Raw genomic sequence first — 24,570 nt, 5'->3', positions numbered from 1 at the left:
AGTTACTGACTTATCTCAGTCCTCTGTAGCATTGACAATTATAAAAGAATGTGCATTTCCCTGAAATAGCTACATCATCATAGTTCTAGTACAGAATAAATCAAGAAAAACAGAAAAATTGAGGGTTTTTTAATCTTGTTTTTGACTTAGAAAATATAACATAAGACTCGAAAGCATTTCTCATTTACTAACTAATGTTTCTTTCTGAAATTCTTTTACCCTTTCCCCACATTCTCCCTTCCCACTTTCATTTTAGGGAAAGCAGACTGGAAAAAGAAAAATAAGTTTTTTTGGCAGAATTTCCGAAAGAACCAGAAAGGACTAATGAGGCAGACTTCAAAAGGTAAATCTTTTTTAAGGACACATAACCTAGCTATATGAGAAAGGAGCCAACATCACAAAGGACTAAAATTCATTTGCAGCCGTGTGGCAGTTGGGGGTCTGTAGATCTGGTTGTATTACAGATTTGATTCATTGTGAGAGCTCAGAAAGGTGAGTCATATTCTGTGAGACTGCATCTGCATGAGACTGGCCCACCTTTGGTCCTGACTGCCAGTGAATGCACATGCATAAGGTGATGATATTGGTATCTTTTTATAATTAATATCTGTAAATTAACAGGATGCACTTTTTTCTGATCCTGACTTGATGAGAGAGATGCTGATCTGTTTTAATTAGAAAGATATTTCTCCTTTCTTTGGCGTTTGGTTATGTTGACCTGTTTTCTTTAGGCTTGAATCTAGCTTCTTATTGTAGGAGAAGACGCTAAAAGAAGTAGTAAAATAGTGCATCTGGTGAATAATGTAAATGTAGGATCAATTCCACTTAAACTGTCAGGCGTACTTTCTGTAATTCTCCAAAAGATGCAGCTGTGCATTGCTTTAAGTATTTCTCATCATGCAGAAAATTTCTGTTTCCCTATATGTTTCTGTTAGATCCTCCCGATAGATCCAAACAGATGCTTCCCCACGTCAGTGTGTCTGTGTTCTCATGCATTGTGAAACATAACAGGACCCCAGTTTTAAGGTCCAAAAGGGACACGTTTACATTCTCAGTTAAGCGTGGATCCTTGCTGGCTCACAACTGTCCATGCTGACACACCTGGCTCATACCAAAAAGGGATGGAGTTGACAGCCCAAGTACACCCAGCACCATGTACCAGCTCAGTGGCCAATTGTATAGTCTGGCAAGACTGGGGGACGTGGCCAGTCAGCAGCAGAGAAGTGCGAGGGTCAGCGTGCTGTTCCTGGAAGGGATTCCCATCCGCTCTGGCAATTGACTACAGTATTCCTCAGGGCTGAGTGCAGGACTATTCTGGCACTAGCATTTTTTCTTTCGATTCTTGTTTTTCAGGATTAATAACTGCATGATGACAATAACATTTTATTTCTACTTGTCACGCTCTCCTGCTTTCAGTGTCAGAGTAAACAGTTTTAGTTTATTTAGGCCTAATTTACTGATTTACCTTTGCTTGGTAATTGTTCCGTCCTTTGAAATCATCCTGTGAGACCGATCTGGTGAAGGTCTGCTTCTCACCAGCCAGATCCATGTTGTGACCAGATTTCAGAGTACTGGATAAAATCCAGTTTCAGTGCATGACCTCTCATGCTCTCTACTTTTTCCTGCAGGAGAGGATGTAGGGTATGTGGCGAGTGAGATCACAATGAGTGATGAAGAACGCATCCAGCTCATGATGATGGTCAAAGAGAAGATGATCACCATTGAGGAAGCACTTGCTAGGGTATGATACGCACACACTTCATTTTCCTGGACAAACGTGTTTTAGGACATGGGATATACCAATTTGGAGTTTTCATTTGCTCAGAGAAGGGAGAAAGATTGCCTGCTTGTCTCATCTCACTAGGTAGCATAAATTAGATAGCAGTTCCTTTGTTTATGAGAAAAACTGAGACATAACTCAACCAAAAATAGACGTCTGAAGTATGACAAATTAATTGAGTCCTAAAAGCATTTGCCTCTTGCCATTGGCAATAAGTGTGCCAGTCAGAGAAAAGCTTTAGTCTAGACATTTTCATTGCAGGCAAGAAGGATGAATCCCACCTGTACTCCTTATTTATCATGCTTGTTTATAGGATTGTTGAAGTACTAAAAGGAATGCTTCAAGTTTTGCTGGACTTGTCTCACTTGATTCAGAACATTTACATTTCTTATTATTTTCCTGCTGCTAATGGCTGAAGGACAGTTTGATTGAAGGCTTCCATTTACAGCAATTAAGACTTTGAAAAATACTAACGTTTAAGCTGAAATTTCTTCTACTTGTTTCTTAGGAAAAAGGGTGGTGTTCTGTTTTTATAGCTTTCAAGAAAACATATTCAGCCTTTTTGGCATTTGACATTAAATCAACACAGGTGTATTTTTTTGATAAAATACAGTGGCTGTCATAAGTGTTTCTTTACAAAATCTAAATGTTAATAAAACAAAAGAAAATCAACTGTAAGGAATTGTATTTGTGCAGCAATAGGGCTGAGTTTTTAATTGTTCTGGAGCGGAAAGGACGGTGTTAAAGTTTTCACACCACTTTTGATTTTGTACTCTACTGTAAAATACTATGATGGAACACAGGGAATTCTGTACAGGCTTCATGAGAGGTGCAGAAAACATTCGTGAATTGGAACTCAAATTTCTGTACTGTCATACTACATCTTGAAATATAAAGATGTATGTTGTTGTCTTAAGAAAATATGTCTTTTTCTGGGAATCATATAATGAAGGAAAAAAAAAAAGCTAAATTTTAGAATTACCAAGTGGTAATTTGGGGAATTCTTTCACTTCTTTGTTGCTAAAAATTTGTGGGGTTTGTACTTAATCTGTATGGCTAATATATGTGCTTATACTGTTTCCCTCTAGTGGTCTTGAACTACTAGCAGCAACTTTTTTTTTTTTTTTTTTTCCCCTCAAATATCATCGGTTCTTGATGATCCTCTCAACAATTTGACTCCAGTAGGATTGGTTTTACATTTTAAGCCTTTTATTGGGAAAGGGGAAGGATAGTCTTTAGTTTTAAAATGATGAAAGATGGTTTTCAGTCTTTAGTGTGGATTGTTTATGAAGGCAATTGGTGTGCTATTGTGCTTTAGTCTGTATGTATCTGTATGTATGGGAATATGTATCTTGTATTTTACCAATGACAATCAAAATTCTGTGTTTACAGATCACTTCCTTTAAAAAAACCCTCATCATTAAAACTTCTGATTCTAAAGCAAATTAACTTATTTTGAACAAGTGACATATACAGCACAAATGTCTTGATTTTACCAGTTCCACAATGGTATGGGGGAACCTGCGAGGACATTAACATTTGCTGTTTTAATGAAGATTGATAGCTTCTTCTCACTGGAAAATATTCTCTCTGTCTTTTCAAATTTCAGCTGAAAGAGTATGAAGCCCAGCACAGGCAATCGAGCACTGTAGATGCAACAGAATGGCCTGATAGTTCTTACTCAGCATTTGATGGATCTTCTAATTGTAATGTAAGTACTTCTCATTTTGACATAGCTCACCAGTATCATATAATATTTAAATTCTTTTATTGCAGTACAGAAATATACTGATTTACCTGGTGATTTCCTTAATAGCAAATGTATCGTTTGACCATGTGATGCTGTGTTCCATCTGCAGAAGGTCTTTAACATGGATTTTAAATCTTAAGTGATTCGGTCTTTATAGACTTAATAGTCTTATTGTACAATCTCTTTTTTTTTTAATCTGTCCCTTTGCCACTGAGTTTTTGAAGCATGAATGATACCAGGCAAAAATGCCCTTGTTCCAAAATGCACAGAAAAGGGGTTTTAGGTTGTTTCACTTTAGTTTTCAGTTACTGTGAATCAGCAAAGTTTCTCAGGCCTTCCTAGTCCTTGTTGATCTGTTGTAGCTGAGGGTCTGGCTAAATCCTAGCTGCTTGCTGCTTTCAAACAGTTCTGTCTCTGTATTTGCTAACTCTCAGCCAACAGAGTTTGCAGCTTTTGCCAGGTACATAAGCAGTAAGGCAGCTTTCCTCTCTCATTTTTACTTCTGAGCTGTGTAGCTTCTGTTGTAATTATGGGCACCAGACAGTCTTTCTGTCGTGCCATAGTGAATTCATTAATTTTTCCTTCCAAAATCTTCATTTGCACTGATGATTTTATTCCACTTCATTTCTTTAATTGAAAGCTTGCAGATAAATCTTAGAGAAGAACACATTCAGCTGTCAAATCCAAGTTCTTTGTAACCCATATAATTGAATCATAGGCTTTTGAGACTATTGATTGATTTATTTGTTTTATTGTCAATGGAATTTCCTGCAGCAGACAGTTAGCTTCTCCTCCCTAAATTAAAAGGGGAATGCTATGTCATTTTATGAGATGTTTAAAATATTTTGTGGTGAAGAAAGATTTTCTTGTTTGTATTAAAAAAAAAAAATAATGCCCATCCTTAGTTAGATGAGAGCAGAGGGGGACTGATGTTGCCTTATACTCTGTTCTGATATATCAGAAATATGTGAAAGCTAGAGAAGGAATGATCCCGACTCTTGTGCACTGGTTGTTTAGCTATTTGGAAGATGTCTTGATGTTTTCCTCATTACTGTTTATAGCTTGAACTTTCCCCTCTTAAGGTTTTTGGCTAAGGTATCTAGAGAATAAATGCTTCGAAACGCTAATTTACCATGGTCAAATCTCAGAAGGATACTGAGTTCCTCTCTTAAATCTTCTGATAGTGGCTCATGCTTGTGTTGAAGTTGAAGGCTGCATATCCTTCTGTGACCTGAACATGACTCAGCATTTGCTCCCTGATAGAATGACTTGGCCTCCGTTCTCCTAATTTATTGTCCTAGGCCATCTTTGCACATCAAGAACTCTGTTGCCTCTCTATGCTGTTCTGGTAGGATTTGAACCATATTTCTGTTAACTTCGATGGGAGATCTCTATTCCATTGTTGTAGATGCCTCTCAAGATTTTTGCCCTTGATCCTGATTTTTATCCTGGTTACATTTAACAGAAACTGTGGAACTGCTTGCCTTCAAGGGCGAAACATATTATCTGCAGAAATGAAACTTCCTGACAGAACAAAAGTCAGCTTGACTTCTTTTTTTTGTGGACAGGAAAGAAACTAGGGTTAACTGGGGCAAAATTGGTCTGTTATTGACACGCAAGAGGGCAAAACAAACAGTGCAAAGTATCAGGTATGGCTGTAGAGGTAGGCCGTGTCGTTCACCTAGGCTGTTGTGGCAAAGGATATCTCTGTTAATCTGAAATGAGCAGCTTTTGAGAGGTGCAAAGATTATTCTGTTTTCAAGCCCTTTCTCTGCTAAATGGTTTGACTTTCAGGTTTGTGATTTGTACTCTCTGAATTTGGAATCCCAACTTGAAACTACCCTACACGCTCTGTAGAGGCTATAAAGCAAAGATATTTCTCCATATATTAAAAATATTCTGTTAGATAGCCTACTGCCTTCTAACCTCAGAAAGTAGTTGAAAATGAGTCACTGAAATTGAAGTTTCTGGATTGAATTAAAGCTCCTTGGGCAATGGCTCCTCTTGTTCTGTTGGCATTTTTTCTGTTTTTCTTTTTTTGTCACTCTCATGGCCAAATTGTTACTAGGCAGTTTTTAATGGAACATTGTGATCATACTTGATGATTTTGTAAACATCTTGTACACACAAATGATTAAAAAAAAACCAAATTGAACTGTAACTATAGATTGAGGGAATTTAGGAAAAAAATATTTTTTGGTTCACTTGCTGTATGTTTGGTAACCTTGGGCATTTAAGAGGTATCAAGACACTGGTATGATGGTTTGGTGGGTTTTTGTTTTTCGCATTTTATATTTGCAGGCAGAGAGACCTGCTGGTAGTTAGGAGGGCTTGGAAGGGTGGATCACTAGGTTTTTGTGGAGAATCTTAGCCTAACTTTGCCCAATGACTACATTTCGGAGGGGAAGCGGGGGGCGTGGGGGGGTGGGGGAGGAGGTGGAATCTAAGCAATCCGAGAATCTAAAAATGAGTAAAAATGAGGCAGATGTCTGGAGTGTTCTAAGGGTTTGAGTGCTCTACTACTTTCAAGTTGGCTATGCCTGTAGCATAAGAACAGCCACCCACAAAATAACATCTAAAGGGCAAGTATCATTAGTTGTTTTTTTTTCTTTTTAGGAAAAGACTACTTTAAAAAAAACCAAAAAACTTGTATAACTATCACGTGTTGATGACTAATATCGCTGGTGTTGATCCTTAATTCATTTTAAAAATTGATTTAAGGATTCTTTTTCCCAGCTTCTACTTTTCTAAATTACTGTAGCAGGAAATGGAAACTTGCCTTTCCTACCCTTACAAAACTAAACCCTAAAGATGAACCACAAAGGGCTGAAAGGTTGTCATCTCAGCATCATAAGGGAGGCAGCCTGATGTCACCACTATGCTGTCGGTTCTTAAGAAACAAACAAACAAACAAAGCCCTAGCAAGTCAATAGGTGACTTGGTTCTCTACCACTTGAGAGCAGTTCGTAGCTTCCAGTCTCACTATCGTAGTCCCTTTGTTTCACAACAAAGTGTGTGTGCTATTTATTTGCTAATGTGAGAACACAATTAAAACTTATTTTCTTTTTAGTCAGATGTCTCAAAAGTCTAAAATGCCTGATCATTTTTTTTACAAAATTATTTATTTATGAATATTTATGTTTCATCTCCACTGGGGAGAAGGCTACTCACAGTAACACTAGACAAGCTTTCATTGCCTTCTGCCAAGTGTTGGGATGTAAAGCAGGTGCAGGCTACAAATGGACCCCTTTCTGGATTTTAGATAAGGGCCTGTTTGTCCTCAGGAGTCAGAAAGTCCAGGGAAAGAGAGGCCTTCAAAATTGTATCACATTCTTTCTTTACACTGAGGTGCCTTTTATGCTCCTTAAAGATAGAAGCTCATTTGATAACTTTTGGGGCTGAAATTCTCAGTTCAACTAAAACGGAGCTGCTTCATTCCCACTGGTACGGCTCCAGCCCAGCTTGGAGACCCAGCATTAGGAGATACCAGTATAAATCCTTTCCTGTGCCCTGTGCTGAAAGGCTGCTAATTGGTACCATTGTCGTGTTTGATGCGGGAGTGGGGAAAATGAGAGAAGCATGAAGGGGGAGGTTGTGACAAAAGTGTGCATCATACATGTGCTGCCACTGAAACAAACCACTAATTAACTTTGCTGCCAGTTTCTGTAGATGGAAGTCAAATGAAGGTGTAATTATCCCTGGACTGAACTGTTCTGTTGGTCTTGTCAGGCTTCTGTGTTTCGCTTTTGATCAATGGATAACAGTCAGCCATCCAGGCATCATTAATGCGAGCTTCCAGGTAGTGTAGCTAGCCTTCATTTGAAGGTTGTCACAGTGAGCTGTGCCGAGACCTCCCCACCAGCCGTGTGTGGCCTTGGTAGCCTCAGCAGAGAGGCCGTAAAATTTATGTGCAGGGAGTACAAAAACAACATCCCCCTCCAACGGAGTTGCATGGAGGTGGGTGGCAGGAAGCCTGCAGTGCTCTTTTTACTTCCCTATCCTCCTGACACTGCTTTACCTAGGGCTGTCAGCATGGCACTTATACCAGTAGGAAACTGGCACCTTGTTTGTTTTCGTGGGCAGAGTGGCAGGAATTGTGCAGACCTGGAAGCGTGCCATGCACATCTGCATCTGCCATGAAGCTGATGCTGCAGAAAACTCTCCATTGTATTCCCACTCTTTTCCATCTTCTATTGATCTGCTTTGTAATGAGTGGCAGCAAGTTGAGTCCACAAAGCAACAACTCTAACTGGACTGAGATAGTTTTTTGTTGCTCCTGTTCTTCATATTATTTCCTGAAGACATTTTCATTTACCTAGTCTTTAAATGGGGCCAAAAGTTGAAAGTGTGTTCAGTAGCCGGTTTTTGTCTACCACCATTGTCAAAGGCAGATGAACACATGAGAATGGACTTGGAGTCGTTATTTGTTTGAGTCCGAGAGATGCTGTAGCTGTTGAATCAGAATTGTATTACCTACGATACAAAGCTGATTCTAACAAAAGATGAAGTCTGGTAGAATTATCTCTAATTCACGAGAGTTATTACTGTATTATTTTTAAATGTAAAGAGTAGGAAGAAAAAATAATTCCAGTGTGACCTCTGTTGCACCAATTACCTCCAGAGTAAATCTAACTGTAACTACACCAAATCTGCATTATTCAGAGTTATACTGTATTGCAGTGCTTGAGATTGTGGGTGCTTTCTAAATACAGCAGTCTTAAAATTTATTTTTATTGATGTTATTGATGGAGTCTTAAAATTTTTAACCATTTAACTTTATTATCACTCATATTATATGACTGTTACAGTAAGCAGGTAAATGCCCTTATTTTGATACAGTCAGTTTAACTTCTTAGAACTAATCTCAAAGTCAATGCATATTGGGAACCAGCATGGGATATCAGTGGAGGCTACAGTATGATAACTGTTTTTTAAAATGTAAATATTATTTAAACTGAAGCAACATAGATACTTTTTTGAAAGCTTTGCTACATTAGCCTCGTTTGTGCTGTTATCACAGGACTTATCAGTTTTTGTAAGGATTTTTTTAATATGAAAAGCTAAGAGTGAAAGAAGATGTTGCTGTTTCGGTTCTTCTTGGAGATTCTTGCCTCCTCCAGACCTTGCGTGCTCTTTGAAGTGATGGAGGGGAGCTGATGCTGAGCATGGCTGTGCATGAACGCAGAGATTTCATCTTCGATCCAAAGACTCTAATGACCCAATTTCTGTTAAGATGTCCTGAAAGGCACTGATATGCCTCATTCTATTGGATGGTATGTTTATTATTACTATCCAGGCTCTTACAGTGCTTAGTAACAGTTATCAAGGAAGAGACAATAATAAGACGTGACTTCAAAATGTTACTGCTAAATTCCCATGCTATATGCCTTCCACGGTGACCTATCCTGGGGGATGCTGGCTGCCCTCCTTTCCTCCTTATCTAAGGGATGGTGTCCAGTATCTCTCAGTGAAAGCTAGTAGCAAAAGAATTACAGCATGTAAAGGTCTTCCCCCCCACTCTCTATCCATGCATAAGACCAGGGTTTCTCATGGGTATAGTAGCACAAAAGCCTTCATGAGAGAACCAGAAATCGTTGTTACATTTCCCAGGACACAACACAAAGGTTTAAGTAAGGTCAGTGCTGTGGAGTGAGGATAGTGGAGCAAGAGACCGTTGATGTGTTTATATTTGGTTTTGTAGAACACTGTAAGAAGTGTTTTACACATTTGATCTGAAATTTTCCAGAATGCTGAAAAATGTGCAAGAGAAGTGCATTTGTTTAGGAATAGAAGTATATGACTTCTTTAAGTGTTACAAGATCTGTCTATGTTGTCATCAGATTTACCGTGGCTAGGTGTGTCCCCATACTAAACACTATCACCACAGGATTGTACTGGGCAATCAGCAGTTAATGTGGCCCGAGTAAACCTCCTGCACGCTGCCAGGAGGAGTTGCTGCTGCAGATGTGAAGGCTGGATGTAATTAGCTTGTCATAAGGTTTCTGACAAAAATCTTCCTGTTATCATGACTCAGAGGAGAGGGCATACAGTAACGTGTAGGCAGTGACTGTGATTAAGCATGTTCATAACCACTTCTGTTTTGACTGCATTCAGACAAGCCCAATTGACTGACTTTACCACAAAATGTTTGGTCCTGTATTGGAAGAGGGTAAAGCAAATTAATTTAATATTCCTTCTAACACATTACTTGGCCTTTTAATACCTTTTCACCCTTGGGCAGCTGCCTAATATCTCTGCTTATTACCTAGAGGGTAGAAGAGAGTGGTAACAGGTTTTGCTAGGACTTCTCCCTGCATGTATCAGCCAGCAGGAGATGCTGTAATCCATAATGTGGTTTCCTTCCCCCATCTTTTCTAAGACCAAGCCTATTAAACTGGAACAAAGCCTTGCTCAGTTCAAGAATTAGGAATTTCAAAAGCCATGTGTTTCACTGCCCTATTTGGCAGACCCAGGCTGAATAATCTTTACTCATGGTACAATAGAAAATTTTAATTGTGCTGTTGGCTACCCCCTTCCCCCCTCCTTGCCACTGCTGTTTCCTTCCTTGCACTTAGGATGGTGAATTTAATAGTTTGAGTATTTGAAAATACTCTCGGAATGTAACTTAAATTACTATATCCTTCACTAAAGGGCTGTCATTAGTTGCTTTTCTTTTCTTCTTTTCTTATCCTTTATCTTCTCTGATATTAATTTCACTGTATTTTCTGTATTGCTATTCCACCCTTGGTTTTCTGAAATGCAGGGATGTTGATTTCCAGCACCATTAGTGTACTGTGTTCTTTAATAGTACAGCCTACAGCAAAGGATAGAGATTCTCCCCAGGCCCTCTTAGCCTTGCCAAAACACAAGGTGCAGTTGAGAGAGCCTTCTTAGAGACTCCCTTTCGCATGTGTAGAGGAGTCTGCAGGAAAATTGGAAAGGAGTGCTGTGTTTTAACAAATACAGAAAAATGTAGTGCAGAGATTCATTCTGCCACATACACCTATAACAAGTGGTACGTGCATACAGTTGTAGTGTCATTAAAATTAATTGTGCTAATCAGTGAGCGAAACACTCTGCCGTGAGGAAACGTCTGGCTTGCAGATGCAAATGTCAGCAATGTGCTTCTCAAAATTATTTAAATAAAACCTGGAAGTAGTTAACATCTAGGAATTTGCCTAAGCAGCTATTCTAGTATCAAAACAGACCTCCTGGGAGAATTAAGTTTTTGTGTTCTCGTTACTTATGACAAATACTTCCCACTAATTTCAGCAAGCAGTGTAGTCACCAGCTAATGTGTAATATCAATCTTATGCTAAAGTAGCCGTTAGATGCTCCTTTGATTTCCTTGTAAGTAATCACAGACCAAATCCAGACATGGGATTGCTGTTTCCTTCAGCTTACCTGGAGGAACTGATACTATCACTGCACTTTTTAAACTTACACAGCCATTGTTATTCATACTCTTGCAGTTAATTATGTGAAGTGGCAAACCCATGTATGACCTCTGTTAATCTTCTTGAAAATTTTAGAAACCTTTATTTGTAACCTCAGGATATGATGCAGATTATCATATTTGAGCTTCAGAGAGTTTTCTTATAAACACCCTCTGCGAGGATTAGAGGTTTGTGAAAATTTCTTAATGAAACTTAAAACCTCGAAAACTCAACTTGCAAAGCCCCCAAGCTTAGATCAGTTTCACTCGTGGCCATGAACTTTTAAGGGAATCCAGGAAGCATTTCAAGGAAGTTGCTGTCATGTTTCACTTGATGTGGGCACCAGCCCACGTGTTGTTGAAATTGGAGAATGTTAGCTGGTTTTGTCTGATGCTTAGAATTTTCCATAGGGTTTTACATCAGAGTTTTGGGGCTGAAGTAATTCAAGGGTAAGAGCCCAGATACAAAATACCAGTAAAACTAGGTTACACGTCTGCTAGGGAATAGAAAATTGGGAATTGAAAAAGGAAATTTGGCTAGGTAGCTCATTAAAATAAGCCACTTATCAAAGGAAGATTATGTTTATTCCCACTGTGATTTCACTGTATGATTGACTTGTAGTAAATCCGGATTAGTTGGACATTGATGGTACGGTCCTGAGTAAGAGGAATCATTTCTTGACTTACTGATGGTGCTGTTGTGGTATGCTTTTGCTGCTGCTTTCCACCACTGGATTGTAGTGTTCCTAATCAGTAGCGGTTTTAGTCTGGTCCATGTGTTCTTGTGCTCTGAGAAGAAATGTCCAGATTCTCTATTTGTCCCAAGATTCGGGATCAGGTGTGATTGACTGTAAGAGGAGTGCAAATTTACTTGAGCATCTCAGAGTCTATTTCTTAGGAGGGCAGGTTTGAGCCTGGTCTCCTCCTAGGAGGAGAAGTTGGAAGTCATGCTAGAGTGCTTCATAAAATCATGCCGTGGCTAATTCTAGACCGGTCTGAGATGTCTGAATTAAACATTATCTGCCTTTCCACTTCTTAGTGATGTTCTTTCTCTGAAACCAAGGGGAAAGAAAAATAAGTATCTAAGTTCACTAATTTAAAAAACATTTGGGTGAGGTTAATTTTTCTGTCAAATTAGCCCTTTATTAAGGAAAATCCTCAGGGGTGCTTTTTGTCAAAAGAATTAAAAAGTAGGAATAAAAACAGGCTGGTAAAGGGCTTAAGTTATATTTCCTATAGACACAGCCTCCACTCTAGTGGTCGTGTTTGAGGGTCAGTCTTCGTCCTGGCTTTGCAGAGATTCTCTGTATTATTTTCTTTCACTGAAATTCCATAGACAGTAATTAAGGAACTGGAGGCCAGCAAGAGGTCAGCAAGCCTTCGTCAGTGAAAACAGGGATTGTTTGCCATGTACAACACTCCCTTTTTTCCTAGTGGTGAATAGAAGATTTGCTTAGAGCTGATGACTTATGCCTTTCTTGCAAGTTATGCAGCTAGCAAGTAGCTGGGGGAATCAATCAGTGAGCAGAAAACAGCTAATTGAGTCCAGCATCACGTTTTTTTCTTCTTTACATATTCAGCGCTGGAATCGGAGCCAGTTTGGTGTCTGATAATGTAACTCTAGAGAAGAGGCATTTTGCTTGCAGAATTCGGAGTGAATACGGTACTTGAGAAGAAGGGTCTGCTCCTAAATTTTAGGTTACGAAGCTGACAGCAGTTGAGGACTCAGGGGGAATTACTCGAAACTGAGCTTTAGGCCTATAAATGCCGAAGCTGGTAAGTCACTGAGCATGTAGCGTGATGGGGAGAGGATGTGCCTCCTGTTTCAGGGAGGGAGAAAGAGAGAAGGCTTTTGTGGTTATTCTTAGGCATAGCACAGCATGCACAGCTTTTCTCAGTTCTCCTCCTCCTTTCCTTGGGCTTTTAAGTTCTTTTATGTTCTATTTTTCTGTCTCTGACTTTATGCAGGCATCTTTAATAAAAAAGTTTTAAAAATTAGAACGGGTGGGTTTGGTTTTTTTTGGCGAATGTAAAGCCTGTTAGAGAGAAAGAAAAAAAGGACACGTGTAGCCACGTCTCCTGAAGGGAACAGCAAAATCTCTCTGCGTTTACTACGGTGCTCGTAGTTCTGACATGAGCTTGCCAGGGCTGGGGGATGTGATGTGATATGCCCACAAGTCTGAATGTGTATTTTTGCCCCACTTTGCTGAACAAGAATTGTCTGGTATCCAAAAATAATTGCAGCTTGGGCTTAATCAGATATTAAGAGATTTCCTAGTTTCTTAGATGTGAGGTGTCCTAGAGATTTCAGTTTGAGGCTGACCTATTATTGGGTGTAAAGTGAATTGTAAAATTTTAATATGTCTCTAATTAGCTTCACACAGCTCATGTAGAAGTCACTTACGTTTTTGTTTATGGACATGAAATAGATTAATCAGTTATGATAGCTTTAACTGGATCTTGTCCTAGTGCTTCTAAAATGTTTTTATTAGGACCTGGCTAGCAGCCTTTGCCTATCTTGTGTTTTTTAAGGGCTGCTGCCATAACCTTGAAATGGTTCCAAACAATAGTCCTGCCGAAAGCTAGCTACTTACTTCTGGTTTACATTTTGCCAATTAATTCCAAGTACCCTAATAAATGTTAGTTTTCCCTGCGTGTGTGTGAAGCAGTAATTCAAAGAGAGAGGTTAAGATTGTTATTTCTGTGGCGTGTGAGATGGGCTGGATGTAAGAGTGGCAGAGCAAGGGTGTGTGCCTTGCCTCCAAAGCAGGCAGCAGCAAAAAGCCTGTGTGAGAAGAGTAGGAGAGAAAGTAAAGAGGGCGCGAGGAGCAGAAAAAGAGAGCTCCTTGAATATGAAAGTACATGTGCTAATTTCCTATTTTTTCCTGAACATAAGGCTTTTACTTTTATCTTACGTTTGAGATCATACGACCTTTAAAGATGCACAAGTAGGAGAAGTGTTCCAAGCAATAGATATTTTAGAGGTAACAGTGGGAATTGATCTGTCCCGTATTTGATAGCATCTTCATAGGTTTGTGGCCACGTTTCTTAGCGGCGAAGAGCTGGGTGGTGGGGATGGGCCTTGGCCTCCCCATAGTTTTCCAGCCATGTGGTACGTGGTGGCTGCAGTCCTCTGCATGCACTCCTTGGTATTTCCAGATGCTGTTAATTTAGTCCCTGTTTCCCTGTAGTCCTTCACGTGCTTGTGCAGCCAAGCTCTCCAAGCTGGCAGGTTTCCGTACCGTGAGAGCATTGCAGATGTGTTGGGGATGCACTTGCTCCAAGCAACGTGGGGAAAGGTGACTCCGCCCGGCCAGCCCTGCCAAGGGGGCCTCGCAGGCTTTGCCAGCAGCCCGGCTGAGCCCTGCACACGCTTTTGAAAGCAAGCGCGATTTTTGTGCATCAGATTGGCCAATTTGTTATGGTTTAAGGCTGTGGAGCCAGCTGTCTGCAGTCTGATGTAATGTTGCCCTGGAAACCAGAAATGAAACACTTAAGCATTCAACACAGTATTACTACATACAGCATTAGCCAAAATAATTAAAAGTTGAGCCATGTGGGCTTTTGGATGGAAAAATTTGGAGTGGAGGAGATGGAAGTTAAGTTGTTCCTATTTACAGTACTGCAAATCCGTTTGTTTTCCCCTTGGAGCATGGGCAGAGGACTGCTCCAGCATGCAGGGGCATGGGGAGATGGAGGGACCTCGGCTGTTTTACTGGTACTTGAACAACACTGAAGCTTGGTCTAATGGGACAACTAGGAGTTGGGGGCCGGGAGGCGTTGGCAAAGAGGGGTACAGCGTGCCTTCCACCTGTGCCGGGGAGCCTCCAGCCTAGCCTCTTGAAGATACATCGTTCCGTCTTTAACAGACTGTCTCCCCTTTTATAGTGCTACAGCACGTTTAAACGCTTGTAGGGAGGGAAAGGGTGAGAGGGGGCTGGCAGCCAGCTGCATCCAAGCCCTGTGCCAAGGCCTGGCTGCTAGACATGGGAGAGATTGGGGTGATTTTCCCATCTGAAGTCAGGGACGGCCACCAAAAAAAGCAATTCTGTCATAGTAGATACAGGGAGGGTAGAGTGGTCGGGGAAGTCAAAAGCATCAAAGTTCAATGATTTACAGATATGTTACAGCCTGAATGTTTTACATTTCTGTTTTATGTTTAGTATAAGCTGTAAAAGAAAGCATTGCTTGAGCTGGAAAATTAAGCTTTGTTTCCCATGTGCCAAAATGGAAACTTTTGATAATTTCAAGGACTTTTTTAAAAAAATTGTTCCAAAACCAGGAAGCAAATCAAAAGTAACTCTTTTTCAAAGCAGTTTCTTTCTAAAGGAATCAGCATTATTTGACAAGAAAGTTTCCTGAGAGGCAGCACTGGCGTAGTTGCAGACATTTTCAGGCCTTTTTGCTTAAATTATTAGCCATCCTTTTCCTTTGCGGAAGATTTTCCATGTCACATGTTACCCAATATGATAGGAAATAGGCTGCTGGAGAGGAACTGACTTGGTTTTAGTCGACCCATTACCCGATGGCTCCTGTTACTAGCACGAGCTGTTCTTGCCTGTCTTGGCTGAGCACAAGTGCTAGGAAGCGTCTGGTTTGCTGCCTGTGGAGGACCCCAGCTCAAAGGGTGCCAAGAGTCCACGGTGAAACGCATTGAAAACCAGCTGGCACTTGAGTACGATGGGGCTTCATTTATTTTGAAGTGTGGTGGAGACCCCCGTACCACCCACTCGGGATTTGATGTCAATACCTGGTGCTGCGGCTATTTTAGTACTTACTTTCATGATAGTAGTTGTGAATGTAAATGTCAGACGTTTTAAAGGCTTTTGTTGTCGTTGTTGGATCTTTCTAATCCTGAGGGAGTCAGTTCTTTATCAGATACCTGTGGTAAAAAAGTAAGACTAGTTGTTTATTCTTTGATGAAATCCTGGGCAGCAGGACCAGTATAAGCCATTCTCCAAGTCTCACAGAGCTCGCAGTTTTATAAATAGTAGTCTTGCAAACCAAGGGTGGATGAAAAGCAATGAAGGAAAGCAAAAACTTAGTGTAATTGTATATAAAATATACATATCTCAAGTGCAGAGTATGCATGATGGTGGTTTGCCAGGGTGCCCTTAATGACCTAAGAAGTTTTGACTGCGCTTCTTGATTACAGTCAATAATCCATTCATCATCTTATCTAAATATGTCTGTCTTGTTGTTTGGCGTCTTACAGGGTCATCCCAGGCATAGTCTCCAAAATAATGCTCATCTTGCTGCTTAATTTATCTTGATATAAACAAATCTCGTTTGTCCTCTTTACAGACCTATTTTTCCCTGAAGGAAGATTACTAATTACCTATCCAGCCTGTACTCATAATAAATGCATTCCTACAGCTCTCAGATGGCAGAATGGCAATTCCTGCTGCCATATGTGGTCCAGTTGGTATTCCTTCTTGTTTTGGAGTAACATGCAGCTTGTGGGGAAAATGGTAATTGGCTGTGCCCTTGCCAAAAATGGCTGAAGTTTGCTCTGGTGTGGTTCCGGTGGCCTTGTGAGGTGCATGCCTGCAAGGTAGGCTTTCAGAGCTGCTCCAGCTCCTTTGGGCACTGTTTATGCCTTTGAAAAGGTACCTGTGCAACTGCTAATTGGTGTGCTGCCCCATGTCATCTACTGTTGTTGCCACATCCTGATATTTAAGTGTATTAGGAAAGCAGAAAGCATTTTTTTCTGTCTGGCCTGACTTCTGTTCAGCCTCTGGATAAGCAGACAGTGTTTTTTAAGAAGTTTAATTAAGGAGAAGGAGAAAAATAGATGAGTGTGCTGTGGAAGCTCAGATTGCTGCACCGACAGGAAGTTGCATGAGAGTTTTTTAGGGTCGACCGTTAGGAATGTGGCAAATTGGCTGGGACTCCACGTGGAAACAGAGTAAGGTATACGATCCATACTGTGCTCCAGCTGGAGTCTGCCCCGTGCACAGTAATGTGCAGCGGCACACGATGCCAGGGGGTGTCCCAGCTGAGCTGGATAGCCCTGCCAGCCTCCTCTCCTCTTCCCTTCCCCCTGCTGCCTTCCACATTCTGAACTGATTAAAACAGAGGAAGTAGCATATTGAACGTTGGATCTGGCTCGAAAATTGAAGTCGTCTTCTTGTTCACAAGGAATGGATTGTTTCAGCTTGTTGTGTCACTGCTGCTGGAGAGAGGGGAATTTTTTTTTGTCTCTGTAATGTTTGATACTTGAGGGAAAACAGCTGGAACTGAGCATACTGGATCAGATGCAAAATGAAACGGGATGCTGGGGAATATGGACTGCACTGTATGTCTGAAAAGGTCAGAGTTTTCCCTTGGTCAGTGCTGGAGGAATGCTGTGTCCATCTTAATTCCAGCCTCAAGAGTCTTTAGGAGGAGTGTAGGGAGCAGGGAGGAGAAAAGGAATATTTTGTAGCTGTGGCAGTTTGTGAGCGAGGCAGATGAGGTCTCCTCCTTCCTTTTTCCTTCCCGTCCCTTTCTTCTACTGTTTTTGATTTTCTGGGAATACTAGGGAGCGGGGGTGGGGAAGAGAAGTCGTCAATGACAGAACTTCAGTTTGGAGAAGCTGTTTATAACCAGGTTTAAAGAGCAAGTACTGAGATGCCAGACAGACCAGTGACTGACCCAAACCACAGGAGCATAACTGGTATGGTAAGAAGAGCCCTGGGAAAGAGCCCTGCCTGAAACATACTGAGAGAGGACGTCGAAGTAGTTATTACACAATGCATGGGAAGAAAGACAAGGGCAGGAATGCATTTCAGTGCCTAGGATCTTATGGTGCACAGATTTAGAAATCAAAATGGTATGTCATGCTTTCAGAAAAAGAAAAAGGGGAAAAAAAAAAAAAACAGAAAAAAGAAAATCCTCAGTGATTTAAATGTTTCTACCTCTCCTGGGCTGAAAATATAACACCAGTTAACAAAGCTGCATTGACACAGCACAGCAGATGAGCTGTGTTAACTGGACTTGAAGGAGCAAGCCGAGGAACTACTGCTTTATTAATATTCCCTTTGTTTCTTTGCCAGTCAAGAGAACAATCGGATGATGAAACAGAGGAGTCGGTGAAGTTTAAGAGGTTGCACAAGCTGGTGAATTCTACTCGCAGAGTCCGGAAGAAACTCATAAGAGTGGAAGAAATGAAAAAACCCGGCACAGAAGGTAAAAAGCAATGTTCAGATGGTTAAAACTGTGTGTGTGAATACATGTTTCTGTTAAGAGGGGACAGAGTCCAGACCGGTAGAGTGGTTTTGAGGGATGGTAGGAAAGACTGCCTTGTCTATGGTGCATGCCTTACCCAACTAATCGCATTTTGAGACTGTGGAAGGAGGAAAGTGACAGTCTAGGATGTGATTACTACTATCTCCTGGTATTCCCAGAGCAGCACTGGAGAGCCCCTCATTAGGAGATTAGAACTTGGTTTATGTTTTGTGCCCCATGCTGGGCAGGGAGTGAGACTAGGAGCAGTCATGGTCGGCTGCCTCACAGGCTCAGCAAGGAGGTAAGCTGCTCCCTCCTGTGAGGCCTGAGACAGCATACAGGTGATGCTCTCCCTTCTGTTGTGGGTGAAGGGGCTGGTTGGTGGTATGGTTCCGCCGCAGGGAATTATCCTGTGGCAAAAGTACAGAAATTCAATCAGACATTCCTGTGGGATAGTGACTGCCTTGTGTGATATTAACTCCTACTTCTGGGGGAGCCTGCTTGCAGCTTGGCTCCTGAATGAGCGCTGCTGCCAAGAGAGAGGGGGAGAGAAGGGAGGAGGAGGAGGGTGGGGAAATGGGAAGCAGAGTTCAGCCCCTGGGAACAGCATGCCGCAGAGTTAACTCTGGATGACCCGTATCCACGTGTGAGCACTCAGATTAACAGACCCTGAGCCTCACAAGCCTCTCTGTACAGCCCTGCTTGAGTCCTCACTGGAGTTATGAGCACCTCTCTATGCTAGTGACCCTCCTGGAATCATGTGCCGATTCCCCTCGGCTTTGCAGTGAGCTGAGCTGTATTACAATTCCTTCCTAGTGCATTTAAGGAGAACGTGTGCATGTTCTTGGGTATGTGGCAGGAAGCTGTTGGCAGATTTATGATGTAACTTGCTTCTCTCCTGCATGATGGTGGTGTTACTGGCTGGAATGAAAGACATGGCCAGTCTAGAGCTCTGAATGGGGCAGCTCTGCCTTGATTTGGAAAGGTTTTGTCGCCTCATAGGGTGAGCATAAAGCTGGGTTATCTTGGAAGTAAAAGCATGGTTTATGAGACGGCAAACAAAACAGGGCTAGATTTCCCCTGCTCTGGGAAAAGAAGGACCCCAGAGAGGCCTGTCCTACCCCCTCTTTCTCTGGGGGCCTGGGAAAAGCTTCAAGAAGGAATCAGCCAGAGGCTTCAGGAGTGGAAGCAGCTGCAGGAGGAGGCAGCCAAGGGCTGTTGGGTGTGCAGATGCCTTCCTGTAGTTTGACCAGAGTTTCTCTTCAGCATGTTAAATTGTCTGATTTGCTATTCCCTCTCTTACAGCACTTCATCTCATTATTTCCTTTCTTCTTTCAGCCTTTCACTCCAGTGTCCCCGTTTCTTCCAGCCTTTTTTTTTTTTCCTACAGTTTTCCACCCCTGACCCCCACAGAAAATTCACTGCATTAACAATAGCCTCAAAAAAAGATTTGCTCTATTTCCTTTGTTCTTCATCTCCAGACTATCTTTTCTGCTTTAACTCCAGGCTTTTCTGAACAAATTATCTGTAACTCTGAGTTTTTAACTTTATCTAGCATTGTGGAGTTCCTTTGTAGATTGGCCTCTTGGGAAACTGTAGCAAAAACAATTATTTCTAAATAACAACATGGATTACTGCTGCATGAATTCTATGTAAATAGAAGGCCCGTTAAGTAGCCAAGACTACATTAGGAGTAGATATCTATGACTTCCAGTAAATTCTTCCCACACCCAAGTTTTCACATGGCAAATTTAAAGTGCTTCATAAATGCTGTCCATCCCCATATCTGATAATGTAGGTCTATATTCCCATTTGGATGTGTCAGAGTCCTCTATAAGATCACAATAAATATTGTAGTTGGAGTTGAGGATTGCTGTCTGGCTTTCGAAATTACCTGCAGGTGACTGGATCAGTTCTTGAGCTCTTTGCTGCTGTTATTTGAATCTGTGTTATGAATGTGAAGTAATGTGAGATCCTAGATGGCTAGAGTTTGGGAAGTTGGTGATGAAAATCAATAGAGTAACATCAGTAAAATTTCAATTAATTCATCAGTGTTGAACAGCCTTTAACAAAGCGTGAGAGTGGTTTGAAAACCTAATGTGCAGTTCCCCATAAGAAAGATTCCTCCTAATCCTCCTCAAGAATTTCTTCACAAAGAAGAACTTTGATGAATTTCCCTTATATGTTCCTGTAGTTTTTAAAGAAAAATATCCTGGTCCCAGATCATTCTTTCACGTTTCTACTATTGACTCTGTTATCACAGTCAATAGACATCTGTATGATCTGATACTCACTAGAATGTGCCAATATCTGAATCCATGTGTATTTTGTGTTAGTGTGCTCCTATATAACTGAATAACTGAAGCTAAATAACTGAAGCTTCCTAATTCCTGCACACCATTCTTACATAGCATTTGAAAACAAACCTCATCTACTTCTGTGTCATTATGGCTTTGTGTCATGGACTCACTCCAAATAACATCTGTTACAGTGTTGATACACAATGCATATTTTACAAGCTGTTTAAAAACATATTTACTCAGTGGACTAAAATTGTTTATCAGCACATATTCAGTCCCAGGAAAATGTCTATTTTCCGTTCAGATTGAGAAGCAGAGAGGAAGGAGAGCAAGTTGGACAGTGAAAGTGGTGTCAAAATCAGACTTTAGTCTACAGACCTACCCCAGTGAAGTTCTAAGAGTGAAAATTGTGATGCGCTATCCCGTCGCTGTCACAGCGAGTTTTACCTTGGTGAAATAGCATCTTAAGATTCAGCAAATACATGTCAAATATGTTTTGCCAACAGAGTGAACTGAAGGTGAGACAGGAAGCCTGTACGTGACCACTAATCTCCTTTTATCTTGAAATGCATCCCCTATTATTGCTTTTAGTAAATCATAGATGTTTTGGTAATGGTTCAAATTTAGCTGTGCTGTAAGACTGTGGAAGCAATCAAAGATGAAGGCAAAGTTGGGTCACACCAAAAAATTATTTTAGCAAGAAATAAATGCAGTCACATTTCTGTGTGTGTTTCTGATATGTACCTACGAAAGCTGTGAAATTTGTCAGGCAGGACTGAGGAGAATGCGTACTCTTGTTTGACTCTTCCCCTGTTACCGTGTCTGATACCCAAGCCTGTACTTTGCTCAGAAGAAAACACCAGAGAAAAGCTTCCTAGATGATAAATGTAAAAAGGAATTGCAATTTCATGTCCTTTATTCCCTTTTCTCCTCTCCAAAAAGTAGAGCTAGCTGCTTACCCATCTCTAGTACTTGCATGGCAAAAAGTCTTCTCCCCTTTCTGTGAAATGCGTGTTTGGTGAAAGCTAAGTGTTTCTGTCATTAGCAGGACACTGTTAAAACTGGCAAGCCCTCAATTTAACCTACCTTTTCTTTTTCTTTGCATCTGTTTACGTAAGTTCTGTGTGATTGAAATGGGTGCTTCTTCCCCCATCGAAAACCCAAAACTTTTAATTTCATCCTAGGGCTCAGCTCCATAACTTTCTGTGAGAAAGACTGCTTTCTGCAGCAGCAGCAGCACTGGGTATGGAAAAATGGACCTGAGAGATACTGGTTTGGATTTTAATACCTCGATATGTTTCTGACCTATTGTTATCTCACTAGAGCTGAGCGTCACGTGCAAGTATCAGAAGAAAAACATGAGAAATAGATCCCAGTTGCAGCTTTCAAGGAGTTCTTAGTGAGAGCATCTGTGGTCTTACTTAGCTGCCGATGAAATAGGGAAACTTAAAACAATGATGAGTTTACCTACAGGTTGCTGTCATCTGTCTACTGTTATCTCAGAACTCTCACTTCACAAATGGGAGTAACTGCTTCAGATTTATCCACTCACAAATACCTTCTGGGCTGCTTATATCAGGAAGAGTTTTATTCTATTTTAAGTGGATGATATCCTAAATAAATACAATAAGGCATTACAGGGAAGCATCTTGGAGAATTATGAATGATGATATGTGTTGTGTTTCTTTTGTGACCCATAGGTGTGGAAGAGCACTCACTTGACAACTCTCCTATACTGGATGACAGATCGGCACTTTACACTGGAGTTCACAAGAAGCAATTTTACTTTGATGGCTCCTGCGAAAAACAGCCAGAGGACGACTCGGACTCACTTACTACTTCTCCCTCATCCAGCAGTCTTGATACATGGGGACCTAACCGGAAGCTGGTGAAGACCTACAGCAAAACTGATAGCCGTGGCCTTATCAAGCCTCCCAAGAAACTCGGGACATTTTTCTCTTACCCAGAAGAGGAGAAGACCCAGAAAGTTTGCCGCTCCTTGACAGATGGGGAAATGAAGAAGAGCCTCGGCTCACTGAGCCACGGGGTAAGTACAGAAAGCATTTGCTTTTATGACAGCAACAGGCACAAGCACCATCTTCTGGTGTCCCTGGAGGAGATTCAGAGTGTAAGGAAGCAGATCCGATTGAAGAAAATGGATACTAACTATTCCTGTTCCAGAGCTTTTCTTTGCCAGCGCCTTGCTAGGAAAGGAGCATCTCCCACAACTTGCGACCTACAATTACTGCGGCACAAAACGAAAGGGGGTGGAGGTTGTGGCTTCCCAAACAGAAGGCTACGAGGGCGCACTTCTGTCAGCGAGTTCAATATTACCTATGTGGTGGAGAGAAGCCTGTACAGTCACCTCAACCTCTCACAGCTGGTACATCCCGTTACTGACAGGACCCTGAGCAAGGCCGACAAGCAGGACCTGAGGAGATGCCTGCTGGAGGAGGATGAGGAGGCCAAGAGGAAGTGGGCTGCCACAGTGGATCGCTGTACTAAAAGGGTTCTCTTGAGAATCCACCAAAAGTCTGTGAGTCAAAGAGTTGCCATGAAGATGGTCTTCCAGTTTCTGTGAGGTTGCAGTCAACAGTTTTTGCTTTATACTTTTAGCTAAAATTCAGTGCTTCTGCTTCCCTTGCTGTTAGAAACTCTTAAGCACTGTAATTCAGCTGTAAGGGAATAGTTCGATATAATCCCATCAGAGAAGAGTTTGTTGAGTCTGCAGTTTCTATGTGTACAGAATAACTCAATGTGAGAGAGCAAATATTACAAAATGCTGCTTTTCAAATTCACCTAGTGCAGAAATTGAGATCACTGGTGAACGGAGGAGCTGTGAGGTGCTATAGATATGTTTTCTGTGATGCTTTGGGAGTCGGTGTTCTCTTAAAGGGATACCAAGAAGTGAACGAAATTTTCAGAGGATTAGAGCATCCTTAGTCAACTGTGCTCTAACTCCTGCTGTCATTGCCTCATATTGGCCCTCTCCCTCTCGATTTGCATTCCATCAATTCATGTACCCAGCTCTGTATTCTCTGTTAAATACACAGCTGCAGAAAGATGAGAAGTTTCACATTATGTGTACACTGCCCTCCTACTTACTGCGCGCCACCACCAGAAGTGTCCCTTCTGCTCTGTCCTTGGCCACTGCTCCTTCTTTCTAGCATGGGGTGAAGGTGGCACCTTCCCCTAGAATGTTGTGGAAAGGGAACAAGGGATGGCCAGAAAAGGAAATTGTGCTGTACAATGGGAAATTAAGTGATTTGACCACTTCAGAGAGTTCGAAAGCTGCTTCCTGATTATATAATCCGATTTTGACAGTTCACTTAGCCATGATGCTGAGTTTCCTAGGAACTTGTCTTTGGGGCCAGCCAGATCTCCAAGGCTGACCCAGTTAGTCTGTTGTCTAGTTGACAATATAGATGTGTTCACTGCTTCAGTGGGTGGAAACAGCAGTGCACCCGTAATGTTAAGCAGGATATTCCACTGAAAAATAAAGCAGAAACAGCTTTTCCTGTAAACCACAGATTTCATTTTGAGAGGTTTGCTTAGTTTATTCAGGTGTGATGTATTCTTCATATAAGAGTCACAGCCTTGGTGTCCTTGAATAACCTGTGGGAGTTGACCAAACCTTCATGGTTAAATTTTTCCTTTTCATCCACAAAGTAGATAGGGTTTTTCTACCCAATACCATGAACACTCTCTCTTGGCAGCTTCACTATTTCTTCTGCATTGACTGCTTGCCCTGCCACTCACAGGGTACTGTTTATTTTCACAGACAATGTATTCAGAAGACATTGTTTTCCCATAAGGATATTACAATGCTAGGAGAAACCTTACTTGTCCTTCTGTGGGTTGAACAATAGGGGTATCTCAGGCAAAAGAGCATACTCATGGATGCTAGAGATGCCCCATAATTAAAACTACTCTCTAAAACTGTCTTTGTAAATAGAGATGATGGAAACAAGCTTTTCAGGTCTTGTAGGTAGTCTTGCTATAGTAATTCTGTTATGAAAACCATCTGGACTGACTATTGCTAATTCACAGAGATACAAATGGAGAATAGATGGATAGTGTTTTGTTGTTATTGAGG

The 24,570-nt window shown here is 41.3% G+C and overlaps 1 protein-coding gene across 9 annotated transcripts in view; it reads left to right on the top strand.

Annotated features, from left to right (window-relative positions):
- Positions 1–24,570, top strand: part of SASH1 (SAM and SH3 domain containing 1) — a 536,181-nt gene that overhangs the window by 488,348 nt on the left and 23,263 nt on the right. For 4 of the 9 annotated variants that reach the window (XM_054062720.1, XM_054062723.1, XM_054062724.1 and 1 more), the window contains exons 6-10: positions 257–343; positions 1,629–1,741; positions 3,390–3,491; positions 18,003–18,135; positions 22,175–23,010. In XM_054062720.1, coding sequence (XP_053918695.1) covers positions 257–343; positions 1,629–1,741; positions 3,390–3,491; positions 18,003–18,135; positions 22,175–23,010 — 1,271 coding nt within the window. Of the gene's footprint in view, positions 1–256; positions 344–1,628; positions 1,742–3,389; positions 3,492–12,518; positions 12,742–17,258; positions 17,278–17,538; positions 17,780–18,002; positions 18,136–22,174; positions 23,011–24,570 lie in introns of those variants that run through there. The other 5 variants (XM_054062721.1, XM_054062725.1, XM_054062727.1 and 2 more) reach the window with 5 other exon arrangements.

Source organism: Cuculus canorus, chromosome 3 (genome assembly GCF_017976375.1).
Source record: "Cuculus canorus isolate bCucCan1 chromosome 3, bCucCan1.pri, whole genome shotgun sequence".
Taxonomy (NCBI): domain Eukaryota; kingdom Metazoa; phylum Chordata; class Aves; order Cuculiformes; family Cuculidae; genus Cuculus; species Cuculus canorus.
This window is presented reverse-complemented; position numbering and strand designations above follow the sequence as displayed.